Raw genomic sequence first — 26,901 nt, 5'->3', positions numbered from 1 at the left:
GTGTATGAATTTTTAAAAAAGATTTATTTATGCATACAAGAACTGGGGTACAGGCCAGAGATGTGGGGTGGGGAGAGGATTCACCAGAGGCAGAGTGGGGAGCAGAACATGCAGATTGACTGAAATACACTGCTGAGGGGAGCAGTGGGCGAGGCAGGAGAGGTCTGCTGCACCCTGTGGGTAGCAACCTGGCTGGGGATTGAACTCATACTGCAGTAGCTGCAGACAGCTTCATAGGTTGCATCTTAACCCCCTGAGCCACCAGGGAGGCCCTGTGTATGAATTTTGGTGAAAAATTCTGATGCATTCTTTCACCTCACATCACATTCACAACAGCTATTTTTTTAGAATAGAATCTCCTTGGATGTTATAGCAAAAACCCACCAAAAATTTTAACTATTTGTCTAAGGAAAAGTCAAATACTCAAAATAATCCTAGACTCTAGGGTAAAATTATTAAGAATTAAACATTAAGTAGTGTTTATCTGTGGACTTCTAGTGAGTCCGAGACCTGGGACACGACGGTGAGAGAAATCAGACATGTGGGACTCTCATGTCTAGCATGCAGTAAATCTTTATTGTCTTAGTGCTCATTATATACTATTTTAATTGCAGCAGGTGTAACATCAAAGCATACCATATAATGATAACATGTATGAGTGATTAGTCTATTTTCTTGCTATTATCTATTTACTTCAGACAGTAGGGTACCAGGTGGTTAGTTCTCACGCACATAATCTTATCGCCCCCTAGCCAGAGCCTGGGAAGTTCGCTCATTATTTTTGTTATTCTCAAACTGTGGAGATGTACGCAGGTCACTTCCAGGCTCTCAACACCAAGTCCTGTCACCCAGAGGTTTTCCTCCGAGACGCATGTGTTTTCCCATGCCTTAGGGACTCGGGTCAAGGCCCTTCTGCTCACTACGTGGGGTGGCCGCCTCCAACATTTATCATTAAGATTCTGATTTCCCCATTCTGCCACCTTTATCTTTTTCCCTGAGGCTAAAATGTCATTGCTTTCCTCCTCTTACAACCTTATTCTGAAATAACCACACCACTTGTATCAAAATATTTTCATGACTCACATATTAAATAGACAAAGAAGTGCCATTGTTATAGGTCACCAATGTCTTTTTTTTTTTAAATAATAAATTTTATTTTTATATTCCCCATACAATTGCAACCCCCCCTTTCTGATCCCAATCCCTCCCCTCCCGCTCCCCACCCCCCCAAAAGTGTCTCTGTTTCATAGTTTTTTGTTGATTCTGATTTTCACTTTCTTATAGTTATTCATTTTCCTGGTCCCTTATTTAAGTTTTCTAGATTCCTGCTATGAGTGAGACCATCTGGTATTTTTCTTTTTCTTTCTGGCTTATTTCGCTGAGCATGATCCCTTCCAGCGCCATCCATGTTGCTGCAAATTGCATGTGCTTATCTTTTTTGAATGCTGAGTAATATTCCATGGTGTATATGTACCACATCTTCTTGATCCAGTCATCTATTTTTGGGCATTTGGGTTGTTTCCAAAGCTTAGCTATTGTAAACAGTGCTGCTATAAACATAGGGGTGCAGGTGCTCTTTGGAATTGATGTTTCTGAGGTCACCAATGTCTTAAGCAAAACTTTCATTAATCACATGGAGAAAGAACAATTTATTTTTGTTTTGAGTTTATTTTGTGGAATTTTAAGTTATGAAAAATGAGAGGTTTTAGTTTTTTTACTTTAAATTTTATAGAAGGGTCTCCTTGGTGGCGCAGCGGGTTGAGCGCAGCGCTGTGAAGCTGTCCGCAGCCTCTGCAGTGTGGGTTCGATTCTTGGCCAGCCAGGGAGATTCCCACGTGGCGTGGCAGACCTCTCCTGTCTCGTCCGCTGCTCCCCTCAGCAGTGCTTTCACTCTGTCTGCCTGTTCTGCTCCCTACTCTGTCTCTGGCGAATCCTCTCACCCTCCCATGCCTCTGGCCTGTAATCCAGCTATTGTATAAATAAAAAAAATAAATAAATTTTATAGAAAAGACTAGGAAAATTTGATTTAGTTCACTTTTCAGTTGATTCAATGACTTATTTTCTCATTTTAGTACATCTTGCTAAACGTGTGAAGTCATACAAACTATCTGTACATTCTGTTAAAGTACAAAACCAAGATTAAGCACTTTTTCATATGTGCATTTTACTTAGTATACTTTGAATAGTAACTTCAATTTTATATTAGAATGTAGGTAAAATGTTTTCCAAAGCTAGAAAGTTTTAAAAACATGAATTCCTTCAAATTCAATGATTTAAGAATTCTCAATCTATAATTTTCTCTAACTGAAAATATTGAAAAAAAAATAACCAAACAAACCAAACTTGAGTCTGACCATCCAGTAGGCATCCAGATGAAGGAGAGTGGTGACACAGGTGGTAACTAACCTACACACTGTAAGTCAAGTTTAATTGAATGTCACTCAGTGATTTGCAATATGGATGTTTTAAGTTTTTAACCAGTTAACATCTATGTTGTGTATTTACTCTTCTACGTAGTGGAAAAACAAATTTGCTTAACATAAATTTCTCAGTCCAGTCCCTTAAGTTTTAATATTTCTTGTTTGAAATCTGGCCCGGTGCAGAATATAGGTACCTGGGTTTCTGCTTTCTGTGTTGTGAAAGCTGGTCTCAATAGCAGCTGTGAACAGCTGCTTGTGGAAGGTGAAGTAATGGCCATGTGTGCCACTGATGGCTCTGTGTGTGTGTGTGTGTGTGTGTGTGTGTGTGTGTCTGTGGAGAGGGTCTGCTTTGGCATCTGCTGTTTATACTCAGGTAAGAATGATGACAGCTGTCCCATTCTTTGGGCTTTGGCTGCTTCTCTGTTCAATGTTGAGCATTACATATGTTTGTATCTGCAATCTGGAGAGTTTTGCATACTGCAGGGAGCACTCTCCCTGTTCTGAGTCTATGATATAGGAAATGCCACTCTGAAAATGAAGTCATGGAATGTCCTCTTACCTGCCTCCATCATCGGTAACTAGTGCTCCCTGATGCTGCAGTTACTGGGTGCATGTGCCTGCCTAGCCTCCCCAGGGCAGACTTCCACCCCCCTCCCCCCACACACAGTGATCCTCCACTTCACCCATACTGAAGATTGCAGGAATGCAGTGAGACACTGCCTGCACCCCTCCGGGTTCCCACACACTTAGAGGCTATTACCCTAATGTATACAGTTAAGCTTTTCCAAACTCTAGTCCTTCAAGTGAGCAGAGTACCTGCTTTTATCAATTTCTGCCAAGAAAGAGGCCCCCCTACTACAGGTTCCAGGTCAGTTCTCAAACTGCATTCATAATTCTTTCTTAATCATGGCGAATGCCATAGCAATTCTCTTGGGGGTGTCCCAGAATTGGAGGAATAACAAGAAGAAAAGTCCCTCTCCCATAAATACACAAGAGGAGGTATGGGGATGAATGTATTTACATGGATCCTAATGTCTCCAAAAGGCATATTCCCTCTGTCCCTTCATAAAGATTTAAAAAAAATTATTTTTAAAAATTTGTTCATTATTTACACATCTATATCATTTTTGGGTATATTTTCACATCTCCATGTGTGCACGCACTCTACTCATCCTCCATTAATATGCCCCTGCCCATGACCTTTCTCTTCTTATCCCCACCTCCCTCTCCCTATTCCCTCTGATAACCAGTTTATTTTTCACAGAGTCCAAGATTACTTTTGAGGTGCTTTGCCAGTATGTGTTCTTGGTTATTTATATTCCACAACAAGTGGAACTATCTGATATCTGTTTTTCACTTGACTGAGGCAGGATCAACTCCACCTGCATGGTGCCATGGGGAAGTTTCCTGCTTTTGTCTGAAACTTTCTTTCTCTTTTTTTTTTAGATTTATTTATTTATGCATACAAGAGCTGGGGCATAGGCCAGAGGCGGTGGGGGCGGGGGGGCAGTGAGAGGATTCACCAGACACAGAGTGGGGAACAGAACAGGCAGATTGACCGAAGTACACTGCTGAGGGGAGCAGCGGGTGAGTTGGGCGAGGTCTGCTGCGCCATGTGTTTTGCTCCCAGCTGGGGATTGAACTCGGGAGAGGCTGGGAGAAGCTACAGATTGCTTCATAGGTTGCGTCCTAACCCCTTGAACCACCAGGGAGGCCCCTTATCTGAAACTTTCAAGAAGAGGAAAGGACCTTCCCTTATTCCTGCCACTGGCCATGAGCTCCCAGGGATTGCACGTGTGTGTGCCACTGACCTGCACAGCACCTTTTCTAGAACGTTTCTCTGGTCATATTCCCTGTGCCTGCTGGGAGCAGTGACTACTTCCAGCCTATTCTGAGCGGGCCATGACCACCCGTGCCTCTTCACTCACGGTCCCCACAGCAAATTACCAACATCAGTGGAAAAGTTACAGGAAAGCCCTATGTCTGCCAAAGAATCTCCAGATCTCCCTTTGAGCCACTCTTTCATTCTAGCTTTATTTTCCTTCTAGTTGGATTTAGGGAAGTGATTCAAACCTGTCTATTCTGCCATATTGTGGCAAAAAGAATTTTTTTATGGACAAATTGGGTGGGACAGACTGTACAGATGATGCTGAACCTCCCACATGGTGAAGCTTCAGGCAATTTTCTCCACTTAAAATAGTGCAGATAAGTGACTTTGGATGCAATTGTGACCTCTCTCTGTCAACTGCAATCCTGGTCAAAATTCCTACTTGGGAACAGGTAAAGGTCTCACTCAGTAAATCCCTATCTAGCAAGTTAATATGTACTCTGCATAATTTATAGTCTTTGTTAAGAATGAACTAAAGATCTCTACTATTTAGCTGTCTTAATCAAGCCTTAATATTTTCTACTATCAACATTTTTTTAAAAAGATTTATTTATTTATTTGTACAAGCACTGGGTACAGTCAGAAGCACAGGAGGGTGAGAGAATTCACCAGAGCCAGAACAGAGAGCAGAACAGGCAGACAGAGGAAGTACATGCTGAGGGGAGCAGCGGGTGGCAGGAGAGGTCTGTGCCCCATGTGAGACCCTTGCCTGGTGGCTGGGGATTGAACTGGTGCTGTAGAGGCTGCAGGCAGCTTTGTAGCCCAGCGCTCAACTGCTGTACCACCGGGGAGGCCCTCTACTATCAACATTTTTAAAGGAAAAAATTTCCAGTAGCACATAAATGTCCAGTATAATTGAAAATAAGTCACATTTGGAAATAATTTAAGTTATAATATAAAAATAACTAATCATTGTTTAGCCCTTTACAGTTCATGAAAAACGCTTACGTTCATCATCCCATTTGATTCCCACAAAACACCTTTGCTAGATTTATTCAACATTTGATTTTTCTTATGTTTTCTAATTTTATTTTATTTTATATATTTTTTACATCATTTTTCATTTTTACACAATAACATTTGCTTTTAGTTTACTGTTATTTATGGAGGGATCATTAAGGCATGGTGAAATTAGTGATTTGCCCCATCAGAATCAGGGTTTTGGCTATAGTTGTAAAATAACAACTCTGGGCTGCTTTTTCCCTATTGTTAATGTCTTTCTCCACATACACTGCTTTTCCTTGGTAGAGATGACATATTCTTAGTATGGAAAGTCTCCTGTGTTAATCCTCTGAAAGTAGAACTGGATACATATCCAGGTGCCCTTACTTTATCACCCTGTCTTCTTTGTGATCAAAGCATGTGTACAAACATCTGTTCAGCCTGTCTCTAGGACCACAGGCCATATACCTCAGGACTTTAAGGAAATAAAGTTGAAAAGTGCCAAGCACATACATCACATAAGTACAAGTTCACTTTGGGTGTCAATTACCTGGGTACTTAAAATGAAGGCTTGGTTTAGTCCTGAATTTCTGTACTGAACATAAAAACTGTATCTCTGAAGTCTTTGATGATATAAAAACATCTCTTTCATTTAGCAATGGTACAATTTTCCTTCCATAGTCTTTAGCAGTAGGGGAAGTAATAGCATGTTTAGCAACCCACAGGGGTCATCATGACTTCTAGAAATATCACAAGGAAGTGCTGGGCAAGGAAACTGGAGCTCAAAAGCATCACAAACATGCTTGCTATTACCATAGTTACAACTGGAAAGGCCATAAGCAGTAAGATAAGCCATGTGTGATTTAGGATCACCGGAGTGAATAATCCTACTTCCATCCACAGGGCTTCATCATGGTGGCCCTGAGTTTCAACATGCAAGAGAGCTGGAGGAGGAACGAATGATTTGTTTACACTCAATAAAGATGTTACTGATGTTCTATCAGTTAACCTTTACTCTCAGAACCTGCACCAACTTGCAAAGTCTTTAAATTATTCATTACCTGACCAGCATCTGTTGGAATTAATGGCCATGACTACATTTTAGTTAGTTTGGGTATGAACCTATGGTTATTAAAGTAGGAGAACATTTCTTTCTTTCTTGGGTGCTGCAGGAGGCCTTGTTGCTCCAGCCAGATAGGATACTGACATGCAGCTAAGAAAAAGGGCCTCAAACCATTGGGCTGAAGATCTGGCATCCTTTGCTTTTTGTTCTTGGTCATAGAAAAAAATTTATCAGAAAGTATATTAGGCAATAAATTATATGTATCAGCATACTGTAAGTAAATAGCACAAAAAATTGTTTGTTTAAAAATTAGTTGTTGGGCAGTTTGGCCCACTTGACAATGGGAGACAACTTATTGAACATGCCTGACAAGCATTACAATACAATAATTATAATAGGTCCTTCTTTTGCCTTCTCTTGAAGTTTCTTGGGAAAGTTTTTAAATGTAGCTATTTGAGTTAGGAGTTTCTAAATAGAAAAAGTTCTGATAGCTAAGCAGCACCTGGTCTCCGGCTGAAGGCCATGTGAATAGAATAGTCTCTTGATGCTTAGGTTTTAGCTGATAGGGATGTACTGGCGGCTATCCACTGTCTTAGGTTATTGTTTGGTTGAAACAATGAGTTCTAGTGTAAGGCTTACTTTTTTATTAGCCTTGAAGGTTGCCTTCTTGCTGAGAGCACGTAGTGGCCAAAAGCCCATAAAAAAGAGATGCACTGATTGTTTCTGCTTTGTTTCTATGCACATGATAATGTAATCTCACTGCTTGCAAAAAATGTATAAATAAAGAACCTGCTGAGTCTCTCGGCAGAAGATACTAGCACCTCACCAAGTGTCAGTGTCTCCTCATTCTACCTCATTTCCCTTCCCCTCAGCCCCTGAGTTTCAGTCGCTTAACAAGTCGCCGAGGCCGTCTCATCCTTTCAGGAACCCCTGACACTACATTTTGCCGGAGGCTGGTCCCCGGCACTTGGGTTTCTAAGACTGGATCAAGATAGAGCAGTTGAGAAGACAGCAATTGAGATCCCTAACTCCTAACTCATCTTCCCATCTTTGAATCTCTTCTACAGCCCCTCCCTGAGCGCTCTGTAGTCTCTATTCTAGTGACAGCTTTGTTGGTGATGCACTCATTGCAGTTTGAGCCAGGTCATTACATCTTTAAAAGACCTTGATGGATGTTAATAATGGTAGCACTTATGTTAATAATGGGTTACTTTATGTGAGAAACCATAAGGTGCTACAGTTTCATTTTATCCTCACAATGACTGCTGGAGGTACTTAACTGTTTCCTTCCCTTTTACAGATAAGTAAACTAAGTCTTAGAGCAGTAAGACAATGCTCCAATGTCACACAGCTAAGAAGTGCCAGTCTGAACCCGGCGGGGACGCGTGACCCCAGAATCTGAAAGCTACACACTCCAGTTTCACTTGGAGCTGAAATCTACCTTGTCATTTTCTTCTCCTGAGAACCCATGATAAAAGTCTTAATTCCTCTCCCACTACCAGATCTTTGGCTTTTTAGTGTGGCTTTCAGGATTCCCTGATTCTGCTCAAACCACAGGGTAGTACTTTTAGACATCTAGTGTATACTTTTAGTGCATCTTCAAAGCTCCTAACCATGTATTCTTCTTGTCTGATTGTAGTACTTTTCTAATAGATGTCTCTGCTCTTCCCTCTATTCTATACCCATCAGCCAAGGAAAAGCCTTAGGATGTGTCAGATTACTTCAAGAAACCTATTACTTTCATTGAGCAGTCCTCTGCGAACACTCTGTGGCTTCTCTTGACACTTGGAGTACCAGGGAAATCTTTATAGCCAACTCCAAGTTGATGGAACCCATGATCTGGCCTCCTCTTGTCCCCCTCTCTTGCTCACATTGCTCCTATAGTTGTTCTCTGAACATGCCAAGTATGTCTTCAAGTTCTCTTCCTGGAAAACCATGATCTCAAATATCCACTTGGTTCTTTTCTGTTCTTCTTCTGTCCAAAGCTATCTTATCAGTGAGATCTCCACCAAGTACTCTACTGAAAATAACAAATCTTTCCCTTCATTGGTATTCCCTCTCCTTCTTTCCTGTATTTCTCTCCATAGCACTCTTTTCTACCACCTGCCATATTTTACTGAATTTTTTGCCATCTCTCTCCATTTCCTCTAACCCCTCACATAAGAATATAAGCTCCACAGAAAATGTTCTATTTTTCATTCAATTCATAGGTTAAATCAATTTCATAGGAGGACCCCATCATACTCCCAGTACTATGACCAGCCTCTGGCCCAGAGTGGCAATTAGTAAGTACTTGGTATATAAATAATTTATTCATATACTACAAGATTATATTAGAGCTTTAATGCATGCTATTGTCCTCTGTAAGAACTTGACTATCAGCTAGTCATATTTCGGATGTCATTTCTGCCTGTTTTCCTAATCCTATGCAGAAGTGAATACAGATGACTATGCAAATATTAAAGACTTTTTGTTGCTATAGTGAATGTAGCTTTTAATTGTACATCTTCTCACAATATTCACAGGTCTGTCAGTGTTGGAAAGGGGCAACATCCCTATCAATGGGTAAGATCTATGTGGACTCAAATAAGGCTTTCTTAAACTAAATTAAGGCAGTGATGCTCCATAATCCATTGACACACAGTTACAAGTAAATCTTACTACCATTGCCTCTACAGTGCACTTAGAAAATGAACAAATAATAATGTTCTACTTGAAAAATTTGTTGTTCAGAATAAATGTCTAGCTGAAAAATCACTTTAAAAACAATTATCTTCATAGGATACCGTTTTCTGGCAGATTTGACATATATATTTGGTTTGCTTTAATGCTTCAGTCATTTTAAAAAATGCCAGAGATTCTGTATTGAGAGAGACTCTAGGATGTTATTCATTAAACAATATAAGCAAATTTAAGATAACTACCATAGGGCTGCCACAGAGATTCTTAGTACTGATCACAAGGTAGTACAGAAATTGTTCTCAAACCCAAGTCATGGCTTTGATTACTACTTCAAATTATTTACTGTTGGTTTGCAGAACTTCTTATGGAAAGCTGAGGGTTTTATATTCTCATACATTGAGGGTAAGAAGGCAGTTTAAAAAATTTAAATAGCTATAGAAAAGGAGGTGTTATTTTCCCCCCACAGAATTAACAAATCAGCAAGAATTCTCAAATTCATCTACCATTAATATAAAGCATTAATTTTTTTTATACCCACAACAAAACATGGACCTGCAGAAGTTTTCAAACAATCCTCCAGCAGCTTCATGCGGGTCTTCTGGAGCTCTGGGCTGTCCCATTCCGCTTCATCGACTCCCCAGTACAGATCTATGACCTGTGGACCAACACACGAGGAAACATTAATTCACCTGTAGACTCTGTACTTGTTCACAACATCAAGCGAATGTGACCTTTCTCTTTGTAGCGTGTTTTTCCTTAGAAATTTTCAGAATCATCTAAAGAGAGAAATACCTTTTCCCCCATGGTGGGTGTGGATGAACATTGTATCTTCTTTTGTTACTGATTATAATGTTGACATGGACCCAGAGAAAATGAAAATGTTAATGTCAGTTGCTTGCAGTATAGGCTTTTATTATGGAAATGGTAATGGACTTCAAAAAAAAATGTGTGAAAGCAGCTGGGAAAGGTTATCACATCAAGACAATTAAGAGTGTGTAATGCTATGGTATGTCTGCACAGGAGAAGGGAAAACCACAATGTACATTAACTGTTACCGACCTTGACCTAAGCAACTCTATTTCTTAAAAGAAATAGTAACCCAAGAACTGGCTATTATCATACTTTATCCAGGGACAGACACTGTGGTCATGTCTATTTTGTCTGCAAGCAGTTTGGCTTTCATCAATATTTAGTTGAACAACATGTATTGGCAAACAATGAGGAATGCACTACAGAGAAGTGAGGATAATGGGATCCTCTATCTCTCTACTTCAAAGACTCCTAGGAACATTCTGAGAGCCTGTTAAAACTTTTACAAGCACACTCTGAAAAAATTTGCTAAGGAGAGCGGTATGGTTTTCATTTCCTTACTCAACTGCTATCTGTGTAAGGTGAATGTTTCCAATCGTGCCTTTGAAGATTTCCTCACTTCCCTGTTTCCCATTAGCAGAAAAAAGAACCTCCCTTTCTTAATGGCGGTCTGCATGGCATTCAGTGAGACCAAAGCAGAGTGCGGGGTCCCTTACTGTGTCCCAAGCAGATCCCAAGACTGTATTTCCCATCTTGTGGTCACTGCCCTATATGAGTGTGTCTGTACCAGAATGGTGCCTACCAATTCTCTAAAGACTCTAAAGCAGATTGAGATGTAACAGCTTCTTTCAAAAATATTTCTATGACCCAGTCCATTATAACAAACAAAACTATCAGCACTGATTTTCAGGAGTTTCTTCCTATGAATCTACTTTATAAAGTTTAACTACAAAATATTAAGGAAGGGGACAGCTGAGATTATGAATTCACTGTTCAGTATGAGAGCTGCCAGCTTTGTTATTAGAAATTGAATATAAAATTCAATTCTTCAAGGTGCTCATTGCCACATGTGGCTACTGACTTCCATGTTGGAGAGCGCAGACTTAGAATATTTTACCATCACAACATTTAAATGGACAAAACCATACCTACTAAATATCATTAGGATAAGAACATTTTTGGCTATTTGCTAATATACTATCAAAACAAGAACATACTAATCTACTGTGATGTGAGTGATAACTTTTAGTTGTGTCATGTATAATTTAGAAACCATACACAGAGCCTGGTCTCCATCCTTTTGGCTGAAACTGTTTGGATGTATCTGAGGAAGGTCTGGTTTAGACAAATGAAGAGAAGCAGAAATTGTAAATATGAAGATTAATAAAACAAAAGCTATATACTTGTTCTTCCCTCAGCTTTCTATTTTTTATTTATTTAATTTTTAAAAAAGATTTATTTATTTATGCATATAAGAGCTGGGGTACAGGCCAGAGATGTAAGGGATGAGAGGATCCACCAGGGACAGAGTGGGGAACAGAACAGGCAGATTGATTGAAAATATACTGCAGAGGGGAGCAGCGGGCGAGACAGGAGAGGTCTGCCTCACCATGTGGGTTTTTCCCTGGCCATCCAAGGATCAAAATCGTGCTGCAGAGGCTGTGGATTGCTTCATAGTGCGGTACTTAACCCCTTGGCCACCAGGGAGGCCCTCCCTCAGCTTTTTAAATGGCAAAATTATATAAATTATGACAATATACAATGTGAAAACAGATGACATATGTGTAACAATAGCACAAAAAGAAAAGGAAATAGGAGTAATGTTTGTATAGCTTGCTGGAATTAAAGTATTATAAGAGGGTTCTGATAAATTTTAAGCATGTGCTTTAACATAATTACGACACAGAAAACAATGTAATGAAAAAAATCATTAAAGAAACTAAAATATTACATCACTAGAAAATGTTCACACAAAGCAAAGAGGAGGAATAGAGAATACAAAAACAGGAGTTGCTGTGGGGTATAGTTAAAGGCAGAAAGATAGATTGTCAGACTATAAGAATATGATGCAACTAATTGGCTACAGATACTTTATATACTCAAACAGGGTGAAAGTAAACTTATGTAAAAGGAAGTAAAATTATGTATAATGGTATCATATAAACAGCAACTATAAGATATCAAAAGACCAGAAATGAGTGTTGGCAAATATGTAGAATAAAAGAGCTCTCATAAACTGTTCTTGGGAATGTAGATTAGTTCAATCTCATTGGAAAACAGTATGGAGATTTCTCAAAATATTAAAAAGAGGAGATCCAGCAATTCCACTCCTATGTATTTACCCTAAGAATACAAAAGCATTAATTCAAAGGGATATATGCACTCCTGTGTTCACTGTGGCACTATTTACAACAGCCAAGTTTTGGCAACAACCTAAGTCCCCAGGGACAGAAGAGTAGATTAGGAAGATATGGTAATACACATAATGGAATACTACTCAACTACAAAAGATGAAATCTTGCCATTTTTGACAACATGGATGGAACCAGAGGGGATCATATTAAGCAAAGTAAGTTAGGAGGCGAAAGACAAATACTGGATAATTTTACTCATATACAATATGATCCAAAACAAATCCTAGAAATCTGACTGTAGAACTGAGGCTACCAGAGTGGGGTCAGGAGATAGATGGACTATGGCAAAAGACTATGGGTGTTTTGGTGGCAGGTATGCTGTGGTAACACATTTGAAAAAATACAACAAAAAAGGAAAGAAAATTGAATTAGCTAAGAAAAAAGTACATCCAGATAAAGTTCATCTATATTTAAAGATAATGTATATCTAAGAAATCTTCTAAAAGACCAATGAGTTGAGCAGTAAATAGGATACAAGATAATACATGAAAATCAACAGTACTTCTATATACGAGAATGAACAATCGCCAATGAAATCTGGCAATTCTATTTTAAAATCATCAGAAAGAATAAAAACTCTTGGGGATAAATTAAACAAAGGAAATGCAAAAGTTATACTCTGAAGAATATAAACGCTGTTTTGAAAGAAACTAAAGATCTGAATATTAAAGCAGAAACACCTTGGGACCAATGAAAACGAGGATAAAAGCACCAGAATTTATGGGATACAGCAAAAGGAATCTTAAAAGTGAAGATAACTGCACTACAGGTTCATATTAAAAAAAAAATTTCAAAGAACTTAATATTATACCAAAACAATCTTGTAAAAGAACAACAATGAGGACTCATACTTCATGATTTCAAACTTACTACAAAGATAATAATTAAGACAGTGTGGTTCTGGCATAGGATATTCAGGGAAATAAAACTGAGATATATGCAATAGCTCCTCACACTATGTTCAACTAATTGTGACATGAGTGCCAAGGCAATTCAATGGAGGAATGTTTAAGTCATTTCAATAAATGGTATTGGGACAACAACATATCAATGTCAAATACCATGGTATTTGACAATGGTTTCTTAGACGCGACAGCATAAATACATATCTCCAAAGAGGAAATAGATAATTTAGACTTCCTCAAAAATTAAAAAGTTGTGGACTTCAAAAAGATACTATCAGAAAAGTTAAAAGAATACCCTCAAAATGGAAGAAAATATTTTGCGAATCATATATTTGATAATGGGTTGGTATCTATCATACATAAGGGACTCCTACAACTAAATGATAAAAAGACAATGTAATTAAAAATGTAGAAAAGCTATGAGGATAAATTTCTTCATAGACTATGAAGAAATTGCCAATGAACGTAAGAAAAGATGCTGAATACCACTGTCATCAGGGGAGTTCAAATCAAAACCACAATAACATTTTACACCCACATTAATGGCTGCAATTAAAAAAATGGTAATAACAATATTGAGGATGTGGAGCAACTGGAGAGCTCATACAATGCTGGGGAGAATATAAAATGGGGCAGCCACTTTGTAAACAGTTTGGCAGTTTCTCAGATGAGTAAAACAGAGTTACTATACGATCCAGCAATTTTACTCCTAGTTACATATTGAATAGAAATAAGAAAATTACACATAAAAACTGGTACATCAACATTCATCATAGCCTTATTCTTAATGTCCTCAAAGTGAGAACAATCCAAATGTTCATCAAGTCATCAATGGATATAAAATGTAGTGTATCCACATAGTAGGTGGATGTAGAATATCCACATAGCAGAATATTACCAATAAAAAGCAGTGAATCTCATATATGCTACTGTTAGGGGGAAATGATGTCCTGAGCTAATCCCATACAGGCTTTGTGGACTCCACTCCCAGTCCAGACTAAAGCCATCAAGACATTGGGAAAGACAAATCCCATCACCACCAAAGGGAAGGTGGCTGGGACCGGACCTGAGAGTGGAGTTAAGCAGCCAGGTTGGATATAAAAACCAAACACGTGGGCCTTGGGCTGGCTTGCTATCGCTTGCCTCCTGGCTTCACGGCTCCTGGCTTGCAGCCAGCTCTCAGAGTGCCATTTGGGATTCCAGATCGGCGGATCGGGTAGGACTCATTTAAAACTTTGTCTCCCACTTTACTCCCTGAGTTGTACATTTCCTCATTTCCCCTCCCCTTGTAAATAAACCTTTTATTAACCTTTCGTGTGTGCCTGCAGTAGACCATTGATAAGTCCTTTTAAATGCGCGGGTGAGGACCCACAGTCAGGCACCCCGTTTTGCATTGGGGCTGCCCTATAATAGTACAACATGGATGAGCCTTGAAAATGTTACAAAAAGGCCACCTCTTACACGATTTCATTTATATGAAATGTCCAGAACAGACAAATCTACAGAGACCAAGAGTAGATTAGTGGTGGCCTGAGGCTGGGAGGTTGGAGGTGGAATAAGATAATTAGGGGGTGAGAGCTAAAGAGCATAGGATTTCTTTTTGCGTAGATAAAAATGTCCCCAAAGTGATTTTGGTAACCATTCCACAACTGTGAATAAAGGGTGAATCATACTCTGCAAATGGTTTGCAAATTATTTTCAATAAATATTTTTTCAATATTTGAAAAATGATGCTTTGCATATCTACTTTGTACTGTGATTTTCTACAGGTCTTATATTCCCTACTCATAGAATTGAATGCAAGGATGGTAAATGGTTATTTAAATCAAGGGCCTAGCATATTAAGAGCTAAACATGTGATCTTACTAAATATATTGTGGACCAAATGACCAAGGGAACAGCTAAAGGATTTTTAAATATAAGCCTCAGTGTCACAGGATTTCTTTGGGCCTGTAATGATTTTTGCATCTGTTATTTCCTTCAAGTTTGGCCACTGCTTTGCTTATCCAGGCCTTTATAACTGTTCTTCTGTTTCCAGCTTTTCTCTCAAGTGGTCCTTTCTCAAATGTCTTTATGGGCAGAGAATGATGAGAAAAGATAAAATCAAGTAATTGTGAAGAGAGGAAGGAAATAAATAAACAGAATATCTAACTTATGTAACACAAAACACTATTTTAGGCAAGCACATTTGCCACATATCCACATGATCAATAATTGGCAAAAAAACAGTTGGAAGCCAAACTGCTCAACAAGACAAGATTTATTGCATACTTAAAAAAATTAAGTTTAGCTTTTAACCTAATGTCCAGGCACTGCAGACGCTGGAATCTAATTTACTATTTATTGGAATACTAACTTGTTGACAGCAGATTTTATGTGCCTTCACTTATTTCAGCATTAAGTATAAAAGCTCAGGAAAGTAATTTGATTTTATCTCTTTTTACTTAAAACCATCTAACTTGTCTTAAAATATATTTAGGGAAACTAATTTATCATACTTATTATAATGTGCTGAATTGGTCTGAAAACAAAAAGCCAGCAAATAAAAGTGCTAACAAATTCTACCACTTGAAACCAGACACAGTCATTTAAACACCAAGATTACCAAACCAACGATAAAAGCAACCTGTAAGAAGGTAATAATAACCTCATGCTTTATTTTAAAAAAAAAGTCCATTCTGAATTCATAATAACTGTATTATCCTTTTTTTCAGATGGAGCCTCTGAATTTAAATATTTGTTAAAACATATTCTTTCCCAATTTCCCCATACTATATGATACTATCTAAATGCAAAACCAAAAATGGAACTACAGGGACAATGTGACTGATTTTGTTTTGTGCAAACACAGTAATGAAATGAAGGTTGTCCTCAGAGTTATTACAATGGGTGCTACACGCTCATTCCAATGATCTGCCTTTGCCGAGGGCATTTCCTCTGGAAGAATCACCTCATTTCATTGAGGAAAAAAATCTTGTCACTTTATAGTGGAAGCTTATTTTTATTAAAAATGGTATTTTGCCAGCCTTACAGGTCTTTACATTTATAAGACATGGCGCTGAAAGGTCCTTTAGCTCTTTCTAAAAATCAAATCTATTCCTAAAGGGCTTAACATCTGCCACTGCTAAAAATACTCAAAAGAACACAACAGGAACAATATCACTGTGCTGTGGACATACGTTTCCAAGGACATAACTTTCTAAAATGAAGGCAGGGATCATTTGAATGTTTTAGCAACTATGTCCCTTTACTAGAATGTTCATCCCACTGAAGAAGGTAAGCAGGAAACAGTCTTAACTCAGACTAGGTTTGACAGAAACTGTTTACCATGATGGTTATGGTGTATTGATATGGTAACTCTTGCTCTAGTTAGAATGACTTTCCACAAATGCATACATAGGATTCAGGAAAAAAAAAAAAAAAGCCTTTCTATTCAGGAAAAAAAAAAAAAAAGCTTCTCCATGGATATATCATTCATGGCCACACTTTTATTAGAGCTATTGTGAATACTGACCTGTAATTATTCCCTTGTTCATGCGATATATGACTAAGATACCTAGGACCATGACAAAGAAAGGGATCTGTAAAAACCAAGTCCTATATGAAACCCAGGAAGGACAGGCTGGTCCCCGTGGTCATACATAATCACCAGAGAGAAAGAGGGTTCAACAGTGAGAGAGACAATGCTTTGTCCAAAGTCTTATGAAGACATACTAATGGCTCAGACCTTAAGTCCTTGTGTTTTGGGATATTTAGTTTCCACACAGCCCTAATAATGATAACACGATGGCAAGGAAGAACAAGACCATGAATTAAGGAGGAGCATTGGAGTATTCATGCTTACGGAACATGGGGACAGAGAAAAGGTACCAGTTGTTGGAAGCAGAGAAGCTGTCACAAGACAGAAGCCATCGTGTATCCAAGCTGGAGAAGCTCGCCGCAGAGAGAAATTTTAGCCAACCTGCAACTAGTCACCAGCCCCCTGTAGTGGCAACTGACCACAGAGAATGCACCTAAGTGCATTCTTTGTTTTTTTTTTTTAAGATTTATTTACTTATGCATACAAGAACTGGGGCACAGGCCAGAGGTGTGGGAGGTGGGTGAGAGAATTCACCAGAGACAGAGTGGGGAACAGAACAGGCATATTGACAGAAGTACACTACTGAGGGGAGCAGTGGACGAGTTAGGAGTGGTCTGCTGCACCATATGGGTTGCTCCCTGGCCAGCTGGGGGATCAAACTCGTGCTGCAGAGACTGTGCTACCAGGGAGGCCCCTTAAGTGCATTTTTTTTTTTGGTAAAGTGATTAAGAGGTTCTTTGGTGCAATGATTAAGTCATTGCATGAATGCTGGAGTCAAACTGCCTTGGTTCCAATCCTGACTCTGGCACTTAATAGCTGTGGCTCCTCAGCACTTATTGAGTTCTGTATTTCTAAGTGTCTTAACCTAACAAAATGGGACAGCTGAAATTTACCAGCTAGGCTCACAGCAAGGGTTAAACAAGTTAATATATCCAGGCACACATACCACTTAGCATAAGTGTCTGGCAGGCAGTGAATACTACATAACATTAAAGTTCTTACCCAGATTTGCCCATGATAGTTTTAACTCTGCCTGGAATATTCTTTTAAACCTGAACATCTCCATCTACCCAGCCTTCAGGGTGGACATCGGTTCCTCAGAAGGCCTTTCTGATGCCTCCAGATACAACCAGGACTCCACCATGCATGCCCAGAGCACCCTGTATTTCCTTAACAGCAAGCATCACTCTAGCCTGTTTTTCACAACTGGATTCTCTGTGAGACTTAAGCTCCACAAAGGCAGGAATCATGTCCCCAACTTTATGGTATGAGCTGCACCCTCCCCCGTCCCTGATCCAGAACAGAGGCTCAATAAATGTCTACAAAGAAATGAATGAAGACTTTGGAACAAGTATCTTAATCTGCCCTTGGGGGCTGTGGCGGACATCAGTGAGGAAACACAGGGCAGTCTGGATTGGAAGGAGACTCTACTTCAGAGAGGGTTCTTGAGGGGGGCCTTCTGGATCCAACAGGGCTACAGAGAGAAATGTGACATGGACTGCCCATATAAAGACAAGGCCACTGAATCATATATTTTGGGAGCCAAGAGGCAAACTAAGATCAGGAAGAAGAAGACTTTGTTTTATAGATAAGAATACTGGGTTTAAGTTACTTTTTTCCAATGGTTTATAACTCATTGACAAAGCAGACCTCGTAATTGGTGCTATTTTTCCCTGTCTTACTCGTTAAAAGACTTCCTCTCCCTCCTTTAAGAAGCAGAGAATGAGGATGGAGATAAATAGCTACCTGTCTTCAGAATTTGAGAAAGGCTTTGTGGTGATGGTACCCAATTGGAAGACTTAAATGTCACCTACAATTGGGATCTCTCATTCTGTTTACCAAAGGATTAATCCTCTTGGGCGACTTCCAATGTTGGGAGGATGGTAATCAGACAGCTACAATTTAGCAGAATTAAATGTTTGGCAGAGTATAGCTCCTCCAGTTAATTCTGGTGCTCCCACAATGCCAGTGCTCTATATTTAGGGAAATATTAGGCAGAAGGTCACATGCACACAAAGTAGAGGACAAGTGTAATGTTGTCTTGTAAAGTCAGGCAGGAGAATTTCTCGACATTGTGCTGTCGAGATGGTGTGCAATACTTAAGTTCAACAGGGGTGATGAAGGTCAATAACGACATAATGTTTCCTTCCTTTTTATCTTTTCTATTAAGCTTTCTTTCCTTTTTTTATGAACTGGCTGGTGGCTGGGAGGAAGAGGATGTAAGATGCCTATACTATTTTTTGGCCAAGATCAACTCGGGAAGACCTGTCCAGGTTTTGACAGACAGTGCCCAAGTGTGGCGCCTGAGTGAAATGATGTGGATCCAGTAGGGGGAGAGGAGCATTTCATTTAGAAACAGGCAAACCTTTGATGGATAGAAAATGGAAATGGGATGACCTGCTGACAATAGAGAAAATACTAAGGCATCACCACACAGCCCGTCAATTATAAAGACAGCGACGTATTCTGGCAACTCAGAATAAAATAATTTTTTTTGAGATTCCTAAGCTGGCAGATGAGAGGAAAAACTGTGCACAGAGAAGACTGGCTAGCGCAGAGGACTGTGGAGGAAGAAGTAAAACGTGGTGGAGGAAAAGGAGATGACTCCAGCTGATAATGGACCATTGGTGTGAGACTCAGTAATTGTTCAATTCCCCAGTTATTAGTAAGGTCAAGCTAACATAAGACTCACAATTTACCCTACAACCTAATGTGCATAGGGAATGTAGTTATTTTGTCTAAAAGTAGTCTGGGCTTCCTATCCAATATCTATCTTCTGGGTGTCACAATTAAGGGAACTTGCAACAATCCAGTTTAAACCTTAATTTGAACTGATGTTTCTAAAGACTCTTGTCAGGTGCATATTCTCTCGTGGATCAAGATTCTGAGTCTCTCAAAGGGGCTGATTTCCCCATGCACCTGCTTCTTTGCTTCGAGGATGATGCCCAGGTGATCTCATATCCAAATGGAGAGAATTGGAGTTCTTGGGCACAGCCTCAGATGATCCTCATTCTCCCTGGTTCCTGGCAGTCATGGCTTGCCACCAGCATACCAGGTGTACACTGGTATATCTGATATGTGGGTCTTTTCTGCTCAGCTTGGTCGAACCTAGTGTCGCTCTGCAGTGGATTCAGGTCAACCTTCCCTGCTGTGGATGGGGAGCCCCACGCTCTGGGCTCATGTCCAGCCAGTTATTCATCCCAGGCTCTTTTGCAGTCACCTCTCCCTGCCACAGAGAACAACAGTGGCTGTTAACTCAGTATTTGTCACACAAAGTCACTGAGGGCAGCTTGGGAAAATCAAACCTCGTGGTCCCTGGCTGCCAAGACCATGACATGTCAGTGTCTGTGTATGCTGGTGGCAATGGGTTGATTGTTGTAAAGTGATCTCTTTCCAGAGTCCTAAGTAGACAGCAGAGATAAGTTGCCATCAGTGTTACTGATAAATCAATTATTTTCCCCATCTAATCCAATTCTCCATTTCCAAGCCAAAACCCAGAAAAAAGCAATGGGAAGCTCCTTCATAGATCTATTCCCTTTCCTCTCTCTTCTCCCTCTCTCCTTCTGTTCTCATCTCTCTTCACACTCCGTATCCTTTTTTTTTTTTCTCCTCCCCTTTTCTTTCTTTTCTGGCAGCATTCTCCCAGACACAACATGGGATAGGGCTGCTTTTGCCTTATTGACAAACGTGGCCCCTTTCTTTGCATATTAAATCTCTAGGTTAGAGTCCTATGGGATTGCCTGCTATATTAAAGAAGTGATTTAAAAATTAGAGAAATTTTCTCTCCAGCTGATAGACTCATCGGCAAGATTTTTGTCCTGCTGCGTAATTCTTTCTTATGTGTTACAATGAGTGTTTCCTAAATACTTTTCCCACTCCTTCTGCACATACACTAAGCATCTCTCAGACAGGTGCCGTTGGTCAAAGGTTTCTGTTGTACTCAGAAAGGCAAAAAAAAAAATTGCACACGAATAATTTCATTACGTGGGGTTCATGACTAGGAAAAAGAATTTAACAGGTGGAAGACAGAGGGAAATTAACACTAGTTGAGGGGCTTCCATTTTGTCTCACTGAATTTTCCTGAGTCCTAAAACATAAACATTATCCCATTCATTTTGCAGAATTGTCAACCACAGTAAGCAATTTGCAGAGAGCAGCAAGACTGGTAGTGTGCAGACACAGAATTTGAGTCCTAATCCTTCTAATAGAAAAATTTATACTATTTCTAATATATCCCATAAACCACATAACATGCTGCATATTACTGAATATCTATAATATTATCAGTTGCAGGCTGCTCGGATAGTGTAGGTTTTACTAAAAAGGAAATGCACTGCCAATTGCATGATGACACACCATTCATTTGGAAGACAGACCCTGATTTTTGAGACATAAAAATGAGAAAAAACACGCATCTTAGAATGAATGAAATCTGGTATTGTTCAAGGAAGATTACTTGAGCAGCTGTGTACAGTCTGGACCAGAACCCACAAAACACCCAGGATGGGGTGTCACTCAGCATTAAGAAAAGGGAGCTTGAACAAAGAAATGGGAAGCTGAGCAATGATGTCACTTGTGAAAAGGAAAGAAAGTAGAAATGCAAGTAAAAGGAGAACTTCTAAGAAACACTGTGGCAGTGAATCAATGAGAAGAGCAGCAGCTTTGGTGCCTGGTTGGAAGAATAAAGAACGAGCCAAGATTTTAAATTCCAGAATCCTAGAAAATAACAGTTGAGAAACTCGGAAAAGGGAAGAATGATTGGTTCTATGTTAGCCATACCAACATCTTTATTAGACAGTTAAAATCACGCAACTATGGAGTGGAAGAGCTGGAGATGATATCCGGGTCACTCACACACAGGCACTGACCTCAGGTAGAGATAACTAGTTGGGGTCTACAGAGTAAAAAACAGGTGGACAGGTCTGGGACTGCACTACCAAAGAAAGCATGAAGAGGCAGAACCCCAACTGGAGAAAAGAGCAAATTCCAGATGAAAGGGGACTCAGGAGGCACCCTTGCCAAGGATGAGCTTCTGTCCCTTGTCATTGTGAGGAAGAAAGCAGGTAGGACAAGGTCTTCCTGCTGGCAGAATTCAGGCTTCAGCCTCACACTTCTCTACACATCCAGGGACCCACACCTGCCAGTCAGAGAGAAGGGTGGGCCCAGTACCTGGGATTTCCAGCTCTGCTGCCCACTTACTACACTGAAATGCAAGGACATATGGTGAAAATATTTAACCTGTATTTTAGCAATGCTCAAAAGATAGCAAATGGTACCATTAAGACAAGGGCTGCTTATTTAAGATTGGAAAGTAAGAGGGGCTTTTGTTTCCAGCAATGTCTCTATTGTTTGCAAATAAAGCCCAAATCTTAAGACATGTTAACTGAAAATAGTCTCAAAGATAGTTAGACAAAGAGTTTATATTAGATAATCAAAGTGAGGACTCAAACTCAGAAACAGTCTGATACAGGCAATGCAAAGAACTGAAATGGGGTGAGTTTAAAAAAGAGCATTTATATGATTATTTTTAAAAAAGATTTATTTATGCATATAAGAACTGGGGTACAGGCCAGAGATGGGTGGAGGAGGGGGTGAGAGGATTCACCAGAGACAGAGTGGGGGAACAGAACAGGCAGAATGACTGAAATACACTGCTGAGGGGAGCAGTGGGTGAGTCAGGAAATGTCTGCTGCACCATGTGGGTTGCTCCCTGGCTGGCCAGGGATTGAACTTGCGTTGCAGAGGCTGTTGATTGCTTCATAGTGCAGTGCTTAACCCCTTGCGCCACTAGGGAGGCCCATTATGTGATTAAACTGGGTGGATAAGAAAGCCTCTCTAGTCTTTTTGGAGATCTGGAGGGCAGTAAGCAATAAGCCATAGGAAGATGAGGGGCTGAGCTTTCCTGATGAACACATGGAAGAGCCAAGACAAGAAATTCTTAGATGGGATGGGCTGCGTGTGTGCAAGGCCATAGATGCACAACAGCAACAAGGAGGTGAGAGCCGTAACATCAGAGTAGATAGGCAGAGTCTTAAGAATGGGTAAGACCTAGAGGTAAGGCAGGGAAGAACCAGACTGGGAAACACTGTAGGAAACACCATTAGCAAAGGCAAGGCAGCATGAAATAGACTGGAATATTTAAGTAACTCTAGTAATTCATTTCTCCAAGGTTCAATGCACAACCAAAGAAAGAATCCAGAATACTCCATGGTAAATAGGGTTTTTCATGAAGTTGCTGGCACCATATTTTGTTGCCATCAAGAAAAGAGAATTGTCTCTCTAGAATACATATCCTCAGGGAGCGTTATAATCCACCTGCCAGAAAAGACAACACTAGAAAGTATTTTCTTTCAGATTCAGATATTATAATTTGAGTTCTTGTTAGAAGCTGGGAAGCAAACAGAACCTTGCATATTTTATTTTGTCCACAACTTGAGACATGTAAGCTGTCATCACCCCCATTTCAGACACTGAAATAAAGTACTAGCAGGTTAAGTAACTCAGTAGAGAGCTAGGACTCAGTCCCTTGTCTTCTTTGCTCCGTGCTATTTCCACTGCTATCCAGCTTCTCATCAGCTGACTCAATGCCCCTGTCTAGAATGATCTCTGCTTCCATTTATTTTATGGTTCTTGCCTTTGCAATTCTCCTTTGGCTTTATCTGTCTTCCTGTGCCTACCTATAATTTAGAAAATAAACATTTATCTTTTCCCTTCAGCTAATTCTAATCAATATCATGTTTAACAGAGATTATTCCATAGCTTCCTTACTTCTTCACTAGACTGGCGAAAATGGTGCAAACCCAAAGTTAATCAGAGATGGGGTTCATACACCTGGGCATGTTCTTCCTCTCTGGTCACTGGGTGCCCAAGGGAGGCGTAAGTCTTTGGGACTCTTGATGGATTGGATGTTCTGTAACAACTGAGACCCTGCTATCAGTAGGAACACATTTCTGAAGGTATCTTCAGAAAGTTACTCATGACAAAGAATTTAATTTAGGTTCACAATTTATGAAGTGAATGGTGACCTGTAACTGACTATTCAGTATGTGTGTCTAATAGCCTGTTGCTGACTGACACTATGTAATGAGGGTCACTTTGAGATTATTATTTTACACATATTTGAAGACATCATGAGCTATACCAAGTGAAATAGTTATCCAGGGGGAAAAAACAAAGGGTGAAGTTTCCTTCCACTGGCAGCAGTGCATTTGCACTTATACCATGAGTCTCCAGGACAGTGCCATGTAAGTAACATAGTTAAGAGGCACTGAAGAGTTACGGTTTCCATTGTAAATGAAATTAATACTGAATAAATAATGTTACCTGTTGCAAGAACCATTTGTTTTTTCAATTTTTGGATGTCCAAGATATCACAACGTTTCGAAAACTTTTGTTAGGTGGCAAAAATCAGTGGTGTCTACAAATGCCAGGGTGTTGACGAACTTTAGCAATGACACAGTCACTCTCTCCTGAAACACTTATATAATTTTTTGGAAGTAAATGGTAAATCCCTAAAATGCTTAGGAAAAAGAACATTCTATAATGCAAATAAAAAGAAAAAGGTAAAGATTTGGCAGGGCTGCTGAAAGGGAATATTTTAAGAAAGCTGGTCCCAATTTTTAGATGCCAAACATTTTCAGAGACAATTACTTAAAGACAGGTGCTCATCAGCCTTCACTCCCCCCCTTTTTAAATAACAGTAGAGAATGTTAAAAGAACAAATAATGATTTAAAGAAAAATATGAGCCAGGGCCTCCCTGGTGGTGCAGGCGGTTGAGCATTGCACTGTGAAGCTGTCCGCAGCCTCTGCAGCGTGGGTTTGATTCCGGCTGGCCAGCTGGTGAGAATCCCACATGGCACGGCAGACCTCTCCTGTCTCTCCCGCTGCTCCCCTCAGCAGTGTATTTCGTCACTCTGCCTGTTCTGTTCCTCGTTCTGTCTCTGGTGAATCCTCTCACCCTCCCGCGCATCTGGCCTGTACCCCGGTTCTTGGATAAATAAATAAATCTTAAAAAAAAAAAAGGAAAATATGAGCCAATATTATACAGAGTCCAAGAAGCTGGGTATAAGCGTATAAAACCCCAAAGATGATTAAATATTTCATTTCCATTTTCCAATGTTCTTTTTAACCCACGTTTAAATAAATGAAAATTGTAACTGTCTTATAATACCTGCGTTGTGACAAGAAATAAACACGAACAGTAGTTAGAAGACATAAATTAAAAAGATTATCAGTTACCTGGAATTCTAATCCATAGTTTTCTCTGCAGAATTCTCGCAATTTAGGATACACATTTTCTTTCAGTGCCTGTCTTTCTGCTCCTGTGTCTGTAGTAGAAAAACAAACACATAGGAAGTGAGTTATGTCCACATGTCCATGTTGATGGAAACATGAAAGCTCACAAATAAAATCAACATGGGGAGTGGCGTAGTGTTAGGGAGAAATGATGTCCTGAGCTAATCCCATACAGGCTTTGTGGACTCCACTCCCAGTCCAGACTAAAGCCATCAAGACTTTAAGCACGTGGGTGAGGACCCACAGTCAGGCACCCCGTTTTGTATCGGGGTTGCTTTACAACAGTAGGATATTTGACTGCGTGCGCACGTGTATGTGCGTGTGCGTGCGTGTGTGTGTGTGTGCGTGCATGTGTGTGTGTGTGTATGAGAAAGGGGAGAGAGAGAGAGAAGACCAGAAATCAGCCCAGTAGTCAGGAAAGACAAATTGCAGGAGCAACCATCCTAAACCAGTAATTCCACACACCACAGACTTGTCTGACTTGCGGTTTCAGAGTCAAGTCTCTCACCCTGGGCTTCAGGACTTGCCATTACATCAGAGAAGGGAGTTGCCTTACATGTGCCACACCACATAAAAGCTTCAACATAAAATATTTTTTCTATTATTCATGTCATTAAAAAATACAAAGAGAAACACAGAACCGTGAACCAGAAGAACTGCAGGATATATGCTAAAGAACATTTTGTGGGATCCCTTGCCCTCCTTATTCTCAGGGCTATTGTCTTAGTGCCCAGAGCTCCTGCCTGTCAGCCAAGCTCAGGGTCATGCAGGGGCCTCTCACCAAGGCCAAAAGTCCTGGAGTGTGGAACATGCTGGGAAACCAGTATCTGCTGGTAACAAGAGGCAGATATTAGAATAGAGATAATATGCTTAGACTGGCAGGAATAATGGCGCCCCCCAGGCAATAGCCCCAGGTCACTCCACCCTAGCTTCCAACCCTAATCCCATCACCCATGGACATTATGTCCTTGCCCCACCTTTGCACTCAATGCTAATAAATACCAGACTGCCTGTGGATGGGGCTGCATGTTACTCCCGGTGTAGCCCCTCTAGACTTCTCTCACTGCTTCACAAACACTTTGAATAATCTTTCCCTCACCCCACGCTGCTTCCAATGCTGCTGCCCCACGAGGCGACAATATTCTGCAGAGAATGGATTCCAAAGTCACCTGTGCTGAGCGACACGCCACTTCAATGGTGACCCTGGAAGAATCTTATGACTAACGGCTATTCCTTGCTCAACTAACTTGAGTGAAAGATGAGAAATGGTTTAAAACATTAGGTTGTGAATAAAAAGGTCAACTTGGTAGTGTACCAGAATCGCAGCTAGAACTATAAAACATTTACATCCTACATTTATAGGGAAGGAACCAACTTAAAAGACTTTCCTTATTATCCTTACGCACATCTGTCTATGCAAACACAACCATATGCTGCGTTGACCTACTCTACTTTCCTGGTGTTCTCAAGACTATTTTGAGATGCAAATAATCAAACTTGAGAGTGTGAAATGCAGCTGCAGCCTGGCAGAATGACAGGAAGCAGTGTTTACATGGGAACCAAAGAGTCAGTGCAACATCTTCTAGACTACCCTGTGATCCAAATGAGTAGGGTGTTCTCCAACATTGAACCTATGGCAGAGGGAAAAGCAGGAGGAGCAAGATGAGGAGCGATACATTTGACAACATCCATGGATGTTATGACACCGGTGGACAAAGTGTGTTCAGCTTTTATGTGATTTATATAATCTTGGGATCTGATGACCATGCTCCCTTGCTGCACTTTAAGGTCCCAAGATACTAAACTCAAAATAAAGTGGATGACAGTCAATCTCTTTATATCCTTGTAAAATCACAGAGGTTTAAAACTTCAGTAACAAAAAAGTTAACTTTTAAAATAAA

General features: G+C 40.1%; 1 protein-coding gene across 2 annotated transcripts in view; it reads right to left on the bottom strand.

The window, feature by feature from the left end:
* The window catches only part of NWD2 (NACHT and WD repeat domain containing 2), a 117,125-nt gene that overhangs the window by 51,190 nt on the left and 39,034 nt on the right, over positions 1–26,901 (bottom strand). The window contains exons 2-3 of one of the 2 annotated variants that reach the window (XM_037530390.2): positions 24,944–25,032; positions 9,534–9,650 (exon numbers count right to left, since the gene is read on the bottom strand). In XM_037530390.2, coding sequence (XP_037386287.1) covers positions 9,534–9,650; positions 24,944–25,032 — 206 coding nt within the window. Of the gene's footprint in view, positions 1–9,533; positions 9,651–24,943; positions 25,033–26,901 lie in introns of those variants that run through there. The other variant, XM_054688357.1, reaches the window with a different exon arrangement.

The sequence above is a fragment of the Talpa occidentalis genome, unplaced genomic scaffold, assembly GCF_014898055.3.
Source record: "Talpa occidentalis isolate TD23 unplaced genomic scaffold, MPIMG_talOcc4v2.1 talOcc4.6, whole genome shotgun sequence".
Classification (NCBI taxonomy): Eukaryota; Metazoa; Chordata; class Mammalia; order Eulipotyphla; family Talpidae; genus Talpa; species Talpa occidentalis.
This window is presented reverse-complemented; position numbering and strand designations above follow the sequence as displayed.